The sequence below is a fragment of the Stegodyphus dumicola genome, chromosome 2 (assembly GCF_044657685.1).
Source record: "Stegodyphus dumicola isolate Sdum_Otavi_A_Nest chromosome 2, ASM4465768v1".
NCBI classification, from domain to species: domain Eukaryota; kingdom Metazoa; phylum Arthropoda; class Arachnida; order Araneae; family Eresidae; genus Stegodyphus; species Stegodyphus dumicola.
In genome coordinates, this window is record NC_140769.1 from 254,549,492 (window position 1) to 254,565,485 (window position 15,994).

Here is a 15,994-nt window from a genome sequence, read left to right on the forward strand (position 1 = left end):
CCTTTAAAGTTTAAAGAAATTTTAAACGGCATTTATTTTATGAACTCTTGATAACATGACCTTCGAAATTCATGCTTTGATGAGATATTTCACGCATTCGCAGCTGTTTCCCTCTACGTTGGAAGAGCCACTCTTGTTGTGAAGTTTTCCTTCTTAACAATACATATTCTTTGATTCTAACCTCCATGGTACCGAGCTATTGCAGATGCAATGTTGCCGGTTCCTTAAATCAAGCCCTAGGGCACATGACATAGTGAAATCTGGATATGGATAACATCTTAGAAGAGAGAACAGGGGAAAGGGAGAGGGGTATCAAAAAGAAAAAGGCAAAGGCATCTGGCAGGTGAATAAAACTTGACAAGATGAAGAAAAATCTGAAAGGATCCATGACAATTCAGTGAAATGACAAATGCAATACATGGTTCAAAATACTATACAACAACAACAAAAGTTCAATACTAAAAAAAACTACACAAATACAACTCATACACAGAAAAACAATACAACAGCCAGTACAACATCACACGATTAATTCCAAACAACTTAGAGTACAGCACAGTCTACATCAGATACAATGTAATTACAGTCACCAACTGAGGAGCAAGATAAGAAGCAGTGGCCTAATCCCATGATAGTGCGAGCTGCTAGTAGTCTTATGTTGCTGTCTTCATTGAGTATTTCACATTTAAAGACATGAGAATAGTTCACAAAGTCACATTGAACAGAGAATTCATTAGAGAAGAATTTCTCATTTGTTCATTTAATAAATTCAGTGATGGTTTCAAGCTTAAGATCTCTATGAAGAAGTTCATTTCGGATGAGATAGTCAGCATCAGTGATAACATGAAAAAATTTATTCTGTACCACTTGAAGTTGACGTAGTTGATTTGGAGAAGCAGTATTCCAAGCAGGAGATGCATAACAAAGAATTGGACAGATGCAATTAGTGTAAATATGTCTCTTGGTTCTTAGACTAAGGCTAGAAAATTTTCCAATGACTGGAAGAAATCTGTTCATAATTCCAATGGCTTTATTTTTAACACTTTTAATACGATTAGTCCAAGTGAGATTATGGTTACAAATGACTCCTTAGTATTTGGATTTTGTAACTAATGGAACTGGCTCTTGAAAAAGGAAAAGTTTTTTAAACGTGACGTATACTAGGATTAAACCGATTTCGTTTTATACAAGAATAAGTATTTTGTTTAGTTCAACATGCCTTGAACATGCGAATGCGATTCTCAACGTTACAGGAAACTTGCTTTGCCTTTCTAAAAACAATCTAATTGCCGCTGCGAAAATTGGCTCTATGCCAACTGCCCGAATGATACTCACGCGATACACAAGAAAATGATCACTTCCAACATCCGCGCAAAACTCGCTTTTTTTGGCAGGATTGCTGTATGAAATTCCCTGACTTTTCCAGATTTTGACTAAAATATATAAATTCTCTGAATTTTTTGGTCAATTTTCGAATTCTTTGACTTTTCCAGTTTTCCAGGTAGCGTGGCAACCCTGATGGAATAAACACAAGTGGCTCCAAATTGGAGTAAGCAAATATACACAATAAATAAACAGAATATTAAACAAAATGTAATAAATGATAGAATAAAACCAAACATTGTTAGAAACCAAATTGCACATAAATTCAAATATTTTATTTAAAATAATATAAGTATTTTAAAACTAAAATTTACCATAAAGCTTGGTAAATAACACATATGCGAAAATCATGAAAAATTCGGCGTACAAAAATTGCAGTTCAAGCTGAATAACTGGTAAAGAAATTTCTAAAATCACAAAAACAGTCTGTTTATTACCAAAAGTCTACAATTAAAATAATGTGGAGGATGCAATTCAGAAATGAAGTCAACATATTTCTGTAGGCCTTTAACACAGAAAAGTAAAACATAACCAATTATGAAACCCTTTTAACCACAAAAGCTGACAGAAGTTTGAAGCAAGAGACCATTCTATAATCTTAGTTAATCAACAGACAGGATTTACGGATCTAGTATTTAAAGTTTTATAATCAACAGCTGCAAGCTATGGACATGGCATATAAAAAAATTTAAATCTCTCATACTTTTCATCTTGTATCACCATTGTTTATCCCTTATCTATTAAATTATTTGGAAGTAGGAACAATGTCACTTTTTTTTTAACTCATGCACAATGTAAAAATGGAAAGAAAATAGGTTGCCATGTATTAAGAAGTTCACCAAGTGAATTATTCTTGGAGCAAACTGGAGAAAATGCGGCAGGATAAATGTTTGAATTTCTCCGTAAATTTTGCACCAAATTTTACAAAATTTAACATTTAGACATAATTTGAGATGTAGAATTAAAAAAAAAAAAAAAAGAGAGAGAGAGAGAGGAGAGGCAATTTTTTTTTTTTTTTTTTTTGAAGGACAGGAAATACAAAAAATAAATCTGCCAAATAAAGTCAAGATTTTATCAATTTTTGTTGCACAGTACAAAGTCTATAATCCGGACATCCATTATCAATGATCTATAATCCGGACCTCAAAGCCACAAACTTTTTTTTGGTATGCTTTACGCATGCGCGTTTAATGTTTACGCACGCACATTTAGCACAAAAAACGAAGCAACTTTCATTGGAAATGTTTAATAAAGTAAACAAATAAATATTAAGCTTTTTTTTTTTTTTTTTTTGTAAATTTTGATACCCTTTAGATCATAATAGCTCTTTATTTTATAAATTATGGTTTCATATTTTTAATTGTATAATTTCTGCATGCCATTTTACCATATTTAAATTGATTATCTACAATCCGAAAAAACCCTTAATCTGGAATTGCCGAAGTCCCGACGAGTCTGAATTACGGACTTTGTACTTTATTTCAAATTAAGAAATCGCACTATTTCACGCATTGAAAAATCTAGTGTTTGGAAGTAAATATACACATTAAGGTATTTTTGCCAGGTGTTAAACATCATAAATAAAAGTGTGTATTTACATGGTAGTAAATGTCAATCATCAATAAATCTCTGAAAGTATCGAATAGTACTTACCTCTATGACAGTATTATTACTCAGCTTACATTTGTTTCCATTTATCACAGGTTTTCCGTCCACAAAAATCGGTTTTTTACCTTCATTTATGACAAAAAATTCAGAATTGTTATCCATCTTTATTATTCCTTGCCTGCGAGAAATTTTCAGAGCCGGACCTTCTAGTGACAGATCAATGTCAACATTGTTATCCTTTGCTGAACGACCAAGTGTTACCTACATGAAAAATGAACTTAACTGAGCAAGCTACGATTTAATTAAAGAAACATATCTGCAGAATTTTCAACATAAAAATTATTTTACTATTAGTTTATTGTTATTTAATTTTGCATTATTCAGTAAAAAAGTAACAACAAGCAATGGATTTAAGAAATAAAAGCAACTTTAAAAGTAGATAAAACAAAACATCCAAGCATAACTGATTAAACAAAAGTTTTTACATATTTCAAAAGGTCTAGTGGAAGTCTCTCGTTTTTAGGATAGCATCACCCAATGAAAAATATCTCTATATATACCAAAAATAGATATATTATATCTATTTTTTGGGATAGGCATGAACATATCACCTTAAATATAAATGAGTGACCAGCCATTGTACTTCATAACAATAATAATAATATAGATAAATTATACGTTGATACTTTTATTTATTTATTTTTAAATAAATTTGCAAATTGACAGTTAAAATCATCAATTAACAGAATATTGTATGATTTTAATAACAGGTATATATTTAATGAATCAGTTTTTCAAAATATAAATTTTTTAACAAGTTACAAAAAACAGAAAGCTTATTTAGGAAGATCAGAGCTTTTTTAGCATTCTGTCAGCTTATGTGTTTCGCTAAAAGAATTTGTCGGAGACATAGCCTATGTTGAGCATGAAATGAACAACAGGCTATATGTATTGAATAAACTGATTAAGATCACATTCCATACTGCTTCAACAGTAAGGTTTTATGAAATAGTTAATTGTTGAACATGATTCCTAAAAATAAGCCATACCAAATCCATAGTATAAGAATATATATATATATATAGATAGATAGATATAACTGAAGAAAATTTTAGACCAGGGAGAAGAAATCCCTTAGAGCAAAATAATGTTAGAAAAACCAACCTTCCATATGAATAGCAACAAACTTAATAATATCAGTTGGTAGTGTAGGCTTTTCAAACTCTATACAGGGTGAATTTGAACAAGAGTGCAAAACTTTTGGTGGTGACAGAAGGCATCTATAGGAGCAATATTTGTCATAGACTGTATGGTCAGAATGTATTTTTAGAATGTATATGCTCAAAGAAATTGCTCAAAAGATCTTGCACAGCTGTAATGCAGGCTTCACATCTGCGCAATAGGGTCTGATGCATATTTGCAAAGGCAACAGGCATTTCCCAAGTACTGCCGGCAACTAAATCCGCATTGTATACAAAGGGGTACTTGTAGATTAGGCTTTTCATATGGCTCCACAGGAAAAAAGACAAACACGAGAGATCCGGTGATCTCAGTGGTCAAGCTATGGGATCATCTTGACTAATCTACTGCCCTGGAAATTTCGTGGTTCCTATAACCAGCCATCCTTTAGGCAATCCATGGTAGAAAATGCCTTTGGGTGCAAGGACTGACCCCTTTTTATACCATTTACAATGCCACCTAGTGGCTCACAGTTTGCATTCCGGCCATGCATTCTATGTATGACGAATATTGCTTGTATAGCTGCATTCTGTCAACCCCTTAAGTTTTGCCCACTTGTTCAGATTCACCCTGTATACTTCACATTGGTTTGGCATTCTCTCCTTCACAAGATTGCTCATATTGTTGAGATATCATCTCCTTCTTCTTGTAAAGACATTCTGTACAGTTGGACATGACGATGTCTTCTGAGCTACAAATTTACCAAGAATATCTCAGATACATTTAATGGGAACAAAAAAGGTCTACGGAATGAGCATACAGTATCATGCAAGTGATTTTCCCCATTGTTCAGTACCCCAGTACTTGTCTTGTACAGGCAAGCACTCAGCAATGTTTTGTGAGCAGAAATTTCAAATCTAAAATGATCTACATAAAAGATGAATATGATCCAGAAGTTCTTCTGTACAATATAATTCTGCTTACTAATTCTCATGTAAAGATATCCACTACACTGCCAGTAAATGTGTAAATGATTTCACATTTTTCATTTGATACCTACATCTTGGATACAAGTCATTATTTATTCTTCTGCCACTTTTGAGCAAGCATAAATTGGAGTTGAAATTTGAAAGGATGACAAAACAAATCCAGGAGAAATTTCTATCTACTCAGTTTTATTCCTACCCCAGACACCTGTTACTTCTACAAAGATAGAGTTTGAACTTGATTATCAAATTAAATAATACCATTTAGTAATCAAAATAAAATAAAAACATTTACTTATAAAAAGTTAAGAGCTATAAATAAATAACAATAAATCTTTTTCAAGGATTAAAGTTAATAAATCTTTTTTAATCTTTTCAATAAATCTTTTTCAAGGACTTAAGTTAAATTTCCAGATGCATATACTCACTCTGAGTGCTAATAAGAATACTGGCTGTATTTTTTTTGCGTCACTAAGCAAAAAATATGAAGAAAAATTTTAAAAGATTAAATATTCAAGCAATCTTAGAATAATTCATAAGTAATTTATTATTTGCTAAATATCTGTATATGGGAAGTTAAGGAATGTAGGCAAGCGATTTTTATTCATCAAGAAAAGATTAAACGTTTTTGAGGATGTTCTTCCCACAGCTTAAGCAGTTTTGAATAAAAAGCATTCAAAATCTTCCACGGTACTTACATATTATCGCAACCAGGTTGATACTATTCATAAGTTTTGACGCTATTTGTAAGTTTGAGTAAAAAAGTATGAATAGAAAGGAAATGTACATTTATTAATTACAGATAATTTTTAATAGTTTTTTATATTATTTTCTTTTAAAATATGAAATAGCAATTAAACCCTTCCAGTTTCGAATTTGAATAAGCTGCAGAATTATTTTTTCGTCGAAAATTTTTTGGCTATTGCTTTTAGCACTGATTAAAAACCATATTCGCCATAACCATGTACACCTCGACTTATTTTTACTTAAAAAAACATCCCAGAATTGCACAAAAATGGCATTGCGCACACTCTTCACTTTATCCATGTACACTGCTATTTTCTCATAAATTACAAAAATTTGCATGAAAATGGAGGAAAATGTTGTGAATCTCCACATGCTCTTTTTACAAAACTACGTATAACACATAGGGTTGCTGTAAGTAGGGTCGCCAAATTTCGCAATTTATGTGAATTTTGGCCTGGTTGCGTTAATACGTAAGTACCTCTTCCACTTTAATTTTTTTATTTAGCAATTCCTCAGCTCATACTATTTATTGATAGTTTTATGATGAATCACAGTACAGCCTTGATTACATGAGGTAAATGGGACCATAAGCTGATCAGATAATTGAAAACAGAAAAAAAAAAAAAAAATTAAATCATGTTAATTTTTCTTTTAACAAGGTTTATTTGTTATTCTAATTCTAAAAACAATTAACATTTTAACAAACTCTTTTATACGTAAATAAAATTTTCCTCAGTCAGAGAAGATTATTTGATTATGGCAAAGCACATGCTGTCTATATGCTTAAGGGAAAGGAAGTAGACTTTCTACACAGAACTGGTTGATAAACAAACTCCACCAAAATTTTTTTGTGTGCATTTTGTTAACTTTCTTACATGCATTTTTATGCAATTTCTTTTTGAAAAATATTTATTACCCTTTTTTGTGATAGTTTTATAACTCTATTATCAGCCATACATGATCATACCATATTTCTACTAATAAAGGATCTACATGACAAACATCAGATCTAAAGATTTAAAAGATTTGCTTATGGCTTCAACAAGGCCAATTTTTCCATTGTCTGTTTCTATTTCATCATCATCATCAACATTGTTCTCATCAGTGAAATTTTTATTATTCTCGGATTCATGGTGCATATAATTTCTTCATCTTTCAAAATCTGAAAACTTGGCTTGCTGTTTCCTGTATTTATCCATTTCAAACTGTCAACTTGAGAGATGATGTCTTCCCACTTTTTATCCTTCAAAATTATGAATTCATTGTTAGTTGGGAGTCTGAATATTAGAATTGCTTTCATTTTTAACACACGTAAATCACATTTTTTATTGTAATACACAACAGGAAGGCCATAAAATAACCTCAATCTATAATATAATAAGAACGAACCCAAATCAATCATTGTTAAGAGAATTTGCAATTATCATTTATTAGAAAAGCAGATTTAGAAAGGGAGAAACCTTTCTAAATCTGCTTTCCTTTCCCAATGATTTTTTTAAATTGAATGCCATTCAGTTAACAGAGGTTCTACTGAATTTCATGGTTAATTTAGAAATTATTCACCATAAAAAATAGGATATTTGAACATACCTCTCTAGACTGTATCAGGTATCTCACAATTCGACCTCTTAAAACTGCCAGCGTCTTATTATCAAAATCAGGTAGACTTACACCTAAATGTTCAAAGATAAAATTCAAAGCTATTAATACTTTCTAATCAGTTGGAGATTTCTGATTTTAAACCAGAAAAATAAAATTATAAATATAAAATAATGCAACACAATTTAAAAGTGTTTTTCAGATAAAAATTAGCAATGAAAGGTATGACGCAAATTTACCGAATTTTATAAAAACTTTTCCTTAATAATAATAAAAAGAGGGAGGACCTAGTTTAGCAAACAAGAAATATTTTGTTTTCTTTTTGTCTGACTTTCTTCATGATAATGCATTTCTTGAATTTTTTATGAAACATAACTTTTATTATGAAGCAGGTTTACAAGGGAAACTTAAATTTACAGCCACTCTGTAATTTCAAAAGAAACTAAATATTAATTGAAAAAAGTACTCTAGGAAACACATCAAAATAAATTTTCAATGGGTGATGTAACCATGAATGATGCTGACATTGCAGAATTTTTAATTTTGGATAAATTTACATAATTTTAACAAAAAATATGATTACATCTTAGCAAACTAAATGGTTGAGGGATAACCAAAACAGAAAGCTATACAGGGAAACATACACGAGTAGGATAAACAGTTATGAAACAGATTCATTTACGAAAAACTAATAAAAACTGGCTCAGATTTAGACTAGACATGGGAAAAACACTGAAATCTCCATGCAGTCAGCCTGTTTAATCAACAGAAGTTGAGTCTACAAAAGAACTATCAGTATTTAGTGATCTTATCCATTGATTACTGGATGAGGTAAATAGACAGTGGTGAAGAAAAGAAACCATGATTCAATCATAATAATATATTTCAATGTGCAAAATTTTTAAAGAGAGAGAGAGGAACCTAATTAAAGTCTCATGTACAAAGGATTGTCAATGTGACAAACACAAAAAGGATTATTACAAGCATACACGAGTAGGATAAACAGTTACAAAACAGAAACACTGGTTATTATTCAGCAAATTATACAGGATAGTGATTGACAAATCAGCTTTAACAACTATGTCATTTCTCCTTTGTTTGTAGGAATTTTGAATAAAACATCAAACTATTTTCTCCAATCCAGTGGATTTGGTATTTATTCAATCCTAACATAACAAAACTTTTTTTTTTTTTCCGTTTCCTAAAAATGAATAATCTTTCAAGTAAAAGCTTTAAAAAATTTTGAGATAACAAACTGCAGTGAATGAACTGCCTCATTATTTCTGTTATTGAATTTGTGGCAAATTTATTTGCATGCGTTTTCTCATATAAAATTGTAGATATTCATATTAAATGAAAGATAGACTCTAAATCGATCAACTATTAAATAATGAAAATAGCTCAATTATAAACTCAGATACAGGCAGAAACTCTCTGACAGGTCTTTTGACAACTTTTTCAGTCATTGGCACTGTTTTGAGATTTCTTGCAAGCCTGGTAACTTTTAGGAAATTTTCATAAAACGTATTTTTGAAGACATAGCAGCAGTTTTCAAGTTTCCAGAAAGCCGAGCAACATTATATGAACATGAATCTAATGATCAGTATTCAGTGTATTAATATGAATCTAACAACCAGTAACAGTACTTCAAAGACTAGTAGAGACTAGTGAAGAGTTAATTCACTGAATCATGAACTGCATTTTAGAGTTTATTTCTACAAGTGATATAAATATTTCTCATGTGTTAAGGAGAGTTTGCTTTATCTCTACATTTCCTGTGAGCTATTTACAGCTGTTTATTTCGCTGTATTACTAACAGAAAATTTTTTTAAATTTCTTTCCATTTATTTACCATATATTTTGAAGAGACTTTCATGAAAACTAAGGAACGAGAACAATATTATAACAATACGAAACACATCTTTAAATTTTATTTCAAGAGAAGGAAAACTTAAAACAAATGTGTTTAACTCTACAGAAGCCACTCTTGAAGTATTTCGTTACAAAAATTATAAGAGATTAAGCTTTTGGCCAGCAGCACATGAATATTTCTCAAATCTCTTTTACAAAACATTCATGAAATTAAGTTAATAGCTCTAAAACAATATTTAAAGAAACAGCACATTTAAAACTAGAATTAAATTATTATAGAACCAATATTAAAAAAAAAAACCTGTATAAAGGATGTTTATTATTAGAAAATGTACTGATAAATCTGCAGTAGTGGTGCAAAAAATTTCTTGTTATTAAATATCATTCAAACATTTACAGCAGAACAGTCTATAGTTATAGCTGTCTACAGCAGAACTCCAAATATTAGGACTAACTGGGACCATACTCCTTTTGTATATTTAGAAAATCCTGATAACTGAGCTATCAGTAATTTGAAAGCCAAATAAATACATGCTTATTTTAATGTAAGTAAAAGAAATTTCTTTTCATTTTTATCACATTTTTTCAACAAAAGTTATTTCAACTGTTTTCAAAAAATTAAGAAATGAAAAACTTTTTAAATTTTCTAAATATGCAATGAATTTCTGCTTCAACTAAAATAAAATAACTTCTCAAGCATATAAACATATTTATGCTAACAACATGCAGAAGTGAAATATACCATTTCTAAAAAAGCTCTTGTATGGCTTTTATTTTTGAAATATTTAGTTATAAACACATACTTGCAATTATAAAAATGTGTTAATGACATGATATTTGCATTTTTGGAATTCTTAAATTAAAAAAGATCCAGGCAAGATGAACAATAAAATTAAGCAATGTATTAATTCAATGCAATAAAGCTGAATGTGATCAGAGTAAAATTACTTTTACATTTATTCAGAAATTTTAATATTAACATTTAGAACAAAATATACTTATTAAAATAAAAAAACAAAAAATTGCAAAAATATAGGCTGCATATGGACTGCTGTGGGCATAATTTGTGTGTGTGTGTATATATATATATATATATATATATATATCAAGCAATTTTGGAGCAGCAGCTCTTGGTAACTTTTAGGCGAGCTTTCTACAATTTATATATATATATATATATATATATATATATATAAACACACGCAGCACCTGCAAATTGCCAAAACATTCGTTAGATTAATGTCAGTTAATAAAAATTAATTGAACTGCAGAGCCCATTCTCCTAAAGAACACTGCACTCAAATCAATTTATTATCATTATTTAATTTAAAGAGAATTTTTAAAATTTAGTGTAATTATTTTCTAATTTTTATTCAAGTTTTTGTCTCATTACTTTTTTTAATCTTGCATAGTTTAAAAAAAAAAATTCTGTCCTACGAAGTATATTTGAATTTCTTTTATTAATATATATATATATTATAGAGATTAAAATCTAAATAACCAAGTTAAAAACTAATTTAGTCATTCAAATAAATTCCAAATCAAATTTCTCGATTTGAGCTTTTTTTTGTTCAGATTTTGTTGCTTGGAACTTCAAATTTTCTTTTTGTTGCTTGGAAGGATTGAATTTTTAATGCATTGAAATTATACTTATGTATATGTATAAGCAAATATGTGGGTGTATATATGCATAGATACATGTGATTATTTGGAGAACATTCCCGACAGATGTTAATGGATAACTGAATAAGTTTGAACTATGTCTGTATTTTAATATTTCCTTTTAGTTGATACACATTTTTTAGCCCTCATAAGTACATTCGTGCAATACAGCTTGTTTCTTAAGAACGACATTGGTCTTGCTGCATTTAAAAAGTATTATTGTGAAGAGAGCACATACAGCAGGCTAGTCAGCAAGAGAAGCAGAAAGTAAGTGCGAAGTGTCTTAATTCAAAATGCATTAGTTTTGATATCAGTTAATCAGTTAATTAATAGCGCTCTAAAATTATTATTAGCTCACTGAGTTTCAATTCTCAAAACCATCTGTGACACTGGCATTATGTAAAAGTCGTGCAATATGGATTAATTGAGAAATACCCAAATTAAAATGTGTAGTTAAAGAACTGTTGAAAATTAAAGTTTTGCTTTATATATTTTTTATTTTATATATCCATATATGTGTGTACATTATATATTGCACTTTATATCAAGGGGAAACATACCCCACTTCAAGCATATAAAATCAGACGAAAAATAATTCAGTGCTCAATAGGTAACTGAAAACAATAATTACATTACATTCTGCAAGACAAAAATGCCTAATGTGGAGAGAGACTTAACATACCATAACATTTACTTAGTTTGCTTTAAGAAAAGTAGCAATTTTTATAGGAAAATAGTGATCTAAAGATTAAACTCTGGCTAATTGGCCTACATAAATTTGTAATTTCTTTTTCCTTACATTTTGAGGCTACATATTAGCTGAACAATGATCAATCTACATGTTGCACACATTCATAAGAATTAATTTAAAACCAGCCAAGAGAGGAACATTTGAGCCACAAGATAGCAAAGCACTTTCTCCAGATTCACTTAAAAAGTATATTTTTGAGAAATTAATGGATACTCTTAAATCTAACCACGCAACAAAATCAACAGGCAAATCCTGGGCTAACATTCAAGACACATGGAAAAAGTTTTGTCAAAAACCCCAAAAAGAGGCTGTAGCAAACTTCAGACTGCAAACAGGCCACGATTGCACAGCACATCATCTTAATAAAATTGGCATCCTTCCATCTAGTATATGCCAAGTTTGCAATTCGGATATCATGAATGCAGAGCATATTCTTATATGTCGTGAACTAGATAGTCTCAGAAACATGGGGAGATAAGCAAACTATACTGGAATGCCAGAGCTTTCATGAACTCCTTGCAAAGACTACATATCTTATGTTCCTTTCCTTGTTATTTAAATTTTTAACTTTTTACTTTTGTTCTCGAATTCATTTATTCTGATTCTTACTTTAAATGTGTTTCATTTTTTTTCCCATTATATACATCATTGTTCTTGTGTGATACTTGAACTGTTTTATATGTTTGGATTGATCTTTCCAATAAAGCATATATAAAAACAACAATTTAAAACTTCTTGTTGCTGTTGTCTTGCCCAAAAGAAAGTGCAGAAAAGTGAAGTAGGTCTAAAGTATCTAAAACAGCCTTGTCGATGTCGATGATCTTCAAAGAACATAGGAGCTGGCACTTTAGAGAGACAAAATCAATTCCGAAGACTCCGGCCAATATGGCAGGACAATCAAAGATATATGCTGGAGAAAGCTGTGTACCAAGACAGTGAGGGTAGCAATTATAATGTCACTGACAATTAAGGGATATTTTCAGTCCTTGAAAGTGTTTAGTACTCAATAAATTTGTCAACATGAACCTAGATTGCAGAGCACAACGCATCAGCTGCCCCATTTACCATAGGAGCGGGGGGGGGGGGGGGAGAGGCGAACCTGTCATTTTGCAGAAGATATTTTATAGCCTTTCTATCACCCAGTGGGAACCACTGTAGGCGTTCCGTATCCATCACCTGGAGACGCATCCTCTAGGGGTTACAGGCTCCCCTGAGAACTTCTTAAAAAGTATTATTAAAATCTTTTTACGTTGTCTTTCTCATTTTACATGTTAAATTCAAATCAATAACTATTAGCAAATTAACACGTTAAAATTTACTTACCACAGAAAGGAGAAAAAACAATCCAGATAATTCAAGTTCCATATAAATGAACTTTTTATGCACTAGAAGGTAGCAATTTTTTATAGGAAAATTTTCATGGCACCTAAATTAAGCTAACCTTTTGATGGTCACCAATGAGCTCAGCTCACATTTCAGTGCAAACAAACATGACTTGCATTACAAATTTATGACTGACAGATATCCCACAGATTTGGGAAGAAAGAATTGCTTAATCTTGCAACGGCCGAAGGGTTAAAAATTATATATAATTAATTATTAAACAAAAAATATATCTTTCATATTTAATCACATAATTTCAATAAAACACATTCAATTAATGAATTACACTCACCAGTTATACAGTCAACTACGACTTGCCACTTCGGAAGTTCATTTTCTAATTGTTTTATTTCTTGCAGAACTCTTCTATCTGCATCAGCAATTTCTAGAGCAATAAACAGTTTATTAAAAATTAAAAGTTTACATAAAACAATTTGCAATTACACTTTACACAAATAATAATTTTTTAGAATCATGCCAGATGTACTATTAACTTTCACTTAAGAGATGCAAAATGAAACAAAGCAATATAGTTATTAAATGCAGTAAAACAGAATAATTATGCCAAAATTACCAATACATGCACATCTACAATTACCAGTTGCCCTTACTGAAGCTCCAGAACTACTAATTACTTCTTGTATAATTATCAATTTACATATTTTAATCTGTAATAATTTGTTTATAGATTGTTAGTTAATTTTTTTTATGCAAAAATACATCCTAAATTTTAAAACTGAACAACATAAAAGAGATCCACCAACCTTCTTCAAGTAGAGGTTCCTTTGGTTCTCTAATAAACAAACAAACAAAAAAGCAAATTAATATCAGAATGACAAATGTTAAGCATTTTAAATAATTGCAATTAAAATGAATTTCAACTTTTGATAATGTAAGCACTTCATTCATGCTATTAAAATTAAAAATATACATTTTTAATTTAATTCCCTGAAAATGAATAAGACATTCTTTTTATAAAATATTGCACAATATTTTTACAAAACATCAGTTGGAAAAGAGAAACGAGAAAATGTAAATTTCACAGATTGATAACAAAAACATACTTACGATGTATCTGAATAATCTAATGATTCCTCTTTATTATGGAAATTTATATGATGTTCTGTATGGAAATTTCCTGGAACTGTACAGGATATCACAATAAATATTAAGCAGTAAAAAATTTGGATGACACAAATATGCACACATAGAAAAAGAAGCAAATTCAAGAATTAATTTTTAAAAAAAATATTATAAATATCTTCAGGGGAAACTTTCTCTAGATTTTCTAACCATTATATTACACTGCACCATACTGCATTAGGTCATGCTACCAAGTCATTGATCATGTATGCATTTAGTAAGTATTGCGATTGCCAGAATCAGATGTGCGCATTCCACTAGCATGAAAGGAACAGCCATTAATTAGCAAAACTATAAAAAGATTCAGAAGATCACACAATACAATAAGCACTGGAGAGATGTTCATAGAGCTTGAATGCAGCATCAGCATCTGGAAACTAGCCATACATAACACACAGTTTTAGATGCACAGCACCTACATATTTCAATTATTGTGTGGCACACAATATCATACATTAGCTTTTGCTGCAGATGCTCCTCTAGTCACTTACTTTTAATGAAATATTACTACCAGTTCCATTTCAACTCAGCCTACGAGCATGCTGATTATGCCACCTAAGTAGGAAAAGCTTATAAGTGGGTTGGATGCTTTTGCTACTTTGGCGATGGACATTTGCATGTTTCATGCTAACTTTATGAGGCTATGGCACCTTTATGCATGGTAATTTCTGTACATGCTAAGAGCGAAGCTGTATAGTGGGAGGTTGTTTTCTATTGGCAAAAATTATCACTACAGTAAAAGTCCAGAAATGTGCAGAGCTTGGGACCAGAGGTTGTGCAAATTTTAGGATTTTGCGGATTTCAGGACAAAAAAGATAAATCATAATATTCAGACTAAAAGTGCAAAATAAATAAGGCATATTAGATACATTTAATTAAATTATTATATACATTATTGCAACAACTTATTATATGCATTAAATTATTATTACATATATAAATTGATTATATTATTAATTGTATTATTATATGTACACAGCATCAAGGTTTGCCAATTTTGCCTCATGCAAAGATTTCCAGTTTCGGATTCCGGTGTTCGAATCACTGTTGCTGTAAAATTTCAACAGCTTATCTTTATTTTTCCATATATCATACACAATTGTGTCGCAATTCCATACGTTTCTGCTATAAACCGAGGAGTAGCACCTGCTTCCATTTTTTGCAGAATTTCCACTTTTTGCATTACTGTCAATGTAACATGTTTACGTTTTTCAACGTTGCAAGCAGTAAAATCATGAGTGCATTTCTTATCTGTAATCATATTAAAAAGGGCTGAAATTTAAAATATTCTTAATTTATCCATAAAATATCCAGATAAAAAAAGAAGGCAGCACCAAATAATCTCGTGAAATAACAAAGCTTAGAAAATACAACAATGTGAATCGTGAACTTGAAAGAAGAGTTGAATTAATCGTCTGCATTTTTACCTTGATGCAGATTCGAGGTGAAAAAACTTTTATCATGATGTCAATAAATTTGGTATTTCCATTATGACTCATTATTATTCGGTAAGTATTTTTTCTTCGATATTTCGTACTCAATGTTGTGGTTTCCAGAACCTATAAACTGAATGTTTATATATTGAGAGGCAACACGGATTTTAGGAGTTGGTGGATTTTCGGTATTTGACTGTATTACCATTACCATTTAAGGACAAACATACAAGAACCTGAGACTAAGA

The 15,994-nt window shown here is 30.5% G+C and overlaps 1 protein-coding gene across 4 annotated transcripts in view; it reads right to left on the minus strand.

Moving 5' to 3' along the window:
- Rcd5 (microspherule protein Rcd5) overlaps nucleotides 1-15,994 on the minus strand; it is a 66,655-nt gene that overhangs the window by 1,824 nt on the left and 48,837 nt on the right. For all 4 annotated transcript variants that reach the window (XM_085812061.1, XM_085812059.1, XM_085812060.1 and 1 more), the window contains 5 exons: nucleotides 14,239-14,314; nucleotides 13,935-13,963; nucleotides 13,463-13,555; nucleotides 7,494-7,576; nucleotides 3,037-3,252 (listed from right to left, as the gene is read on the minus strand). In XM_085812061.1, coding sequence (XP_085668187.1) covers nucleotides 3,037-3,252; nucleotides 7,494-7,576; nucleotides 13,463-13,555; nucleotides 13,935-13,963; nucleotides 14,239-14,314 — 497 coding nt within the window. The remainder of the gene's footprint in view (nucleotides 1-3,036; nucleotides 3,253-7,493; nucleotides 7,577-13,462; nucleotides 13,556-13,934; nucleotides 13,964-14,238; nucleotides 14,315-15,994) is intronic.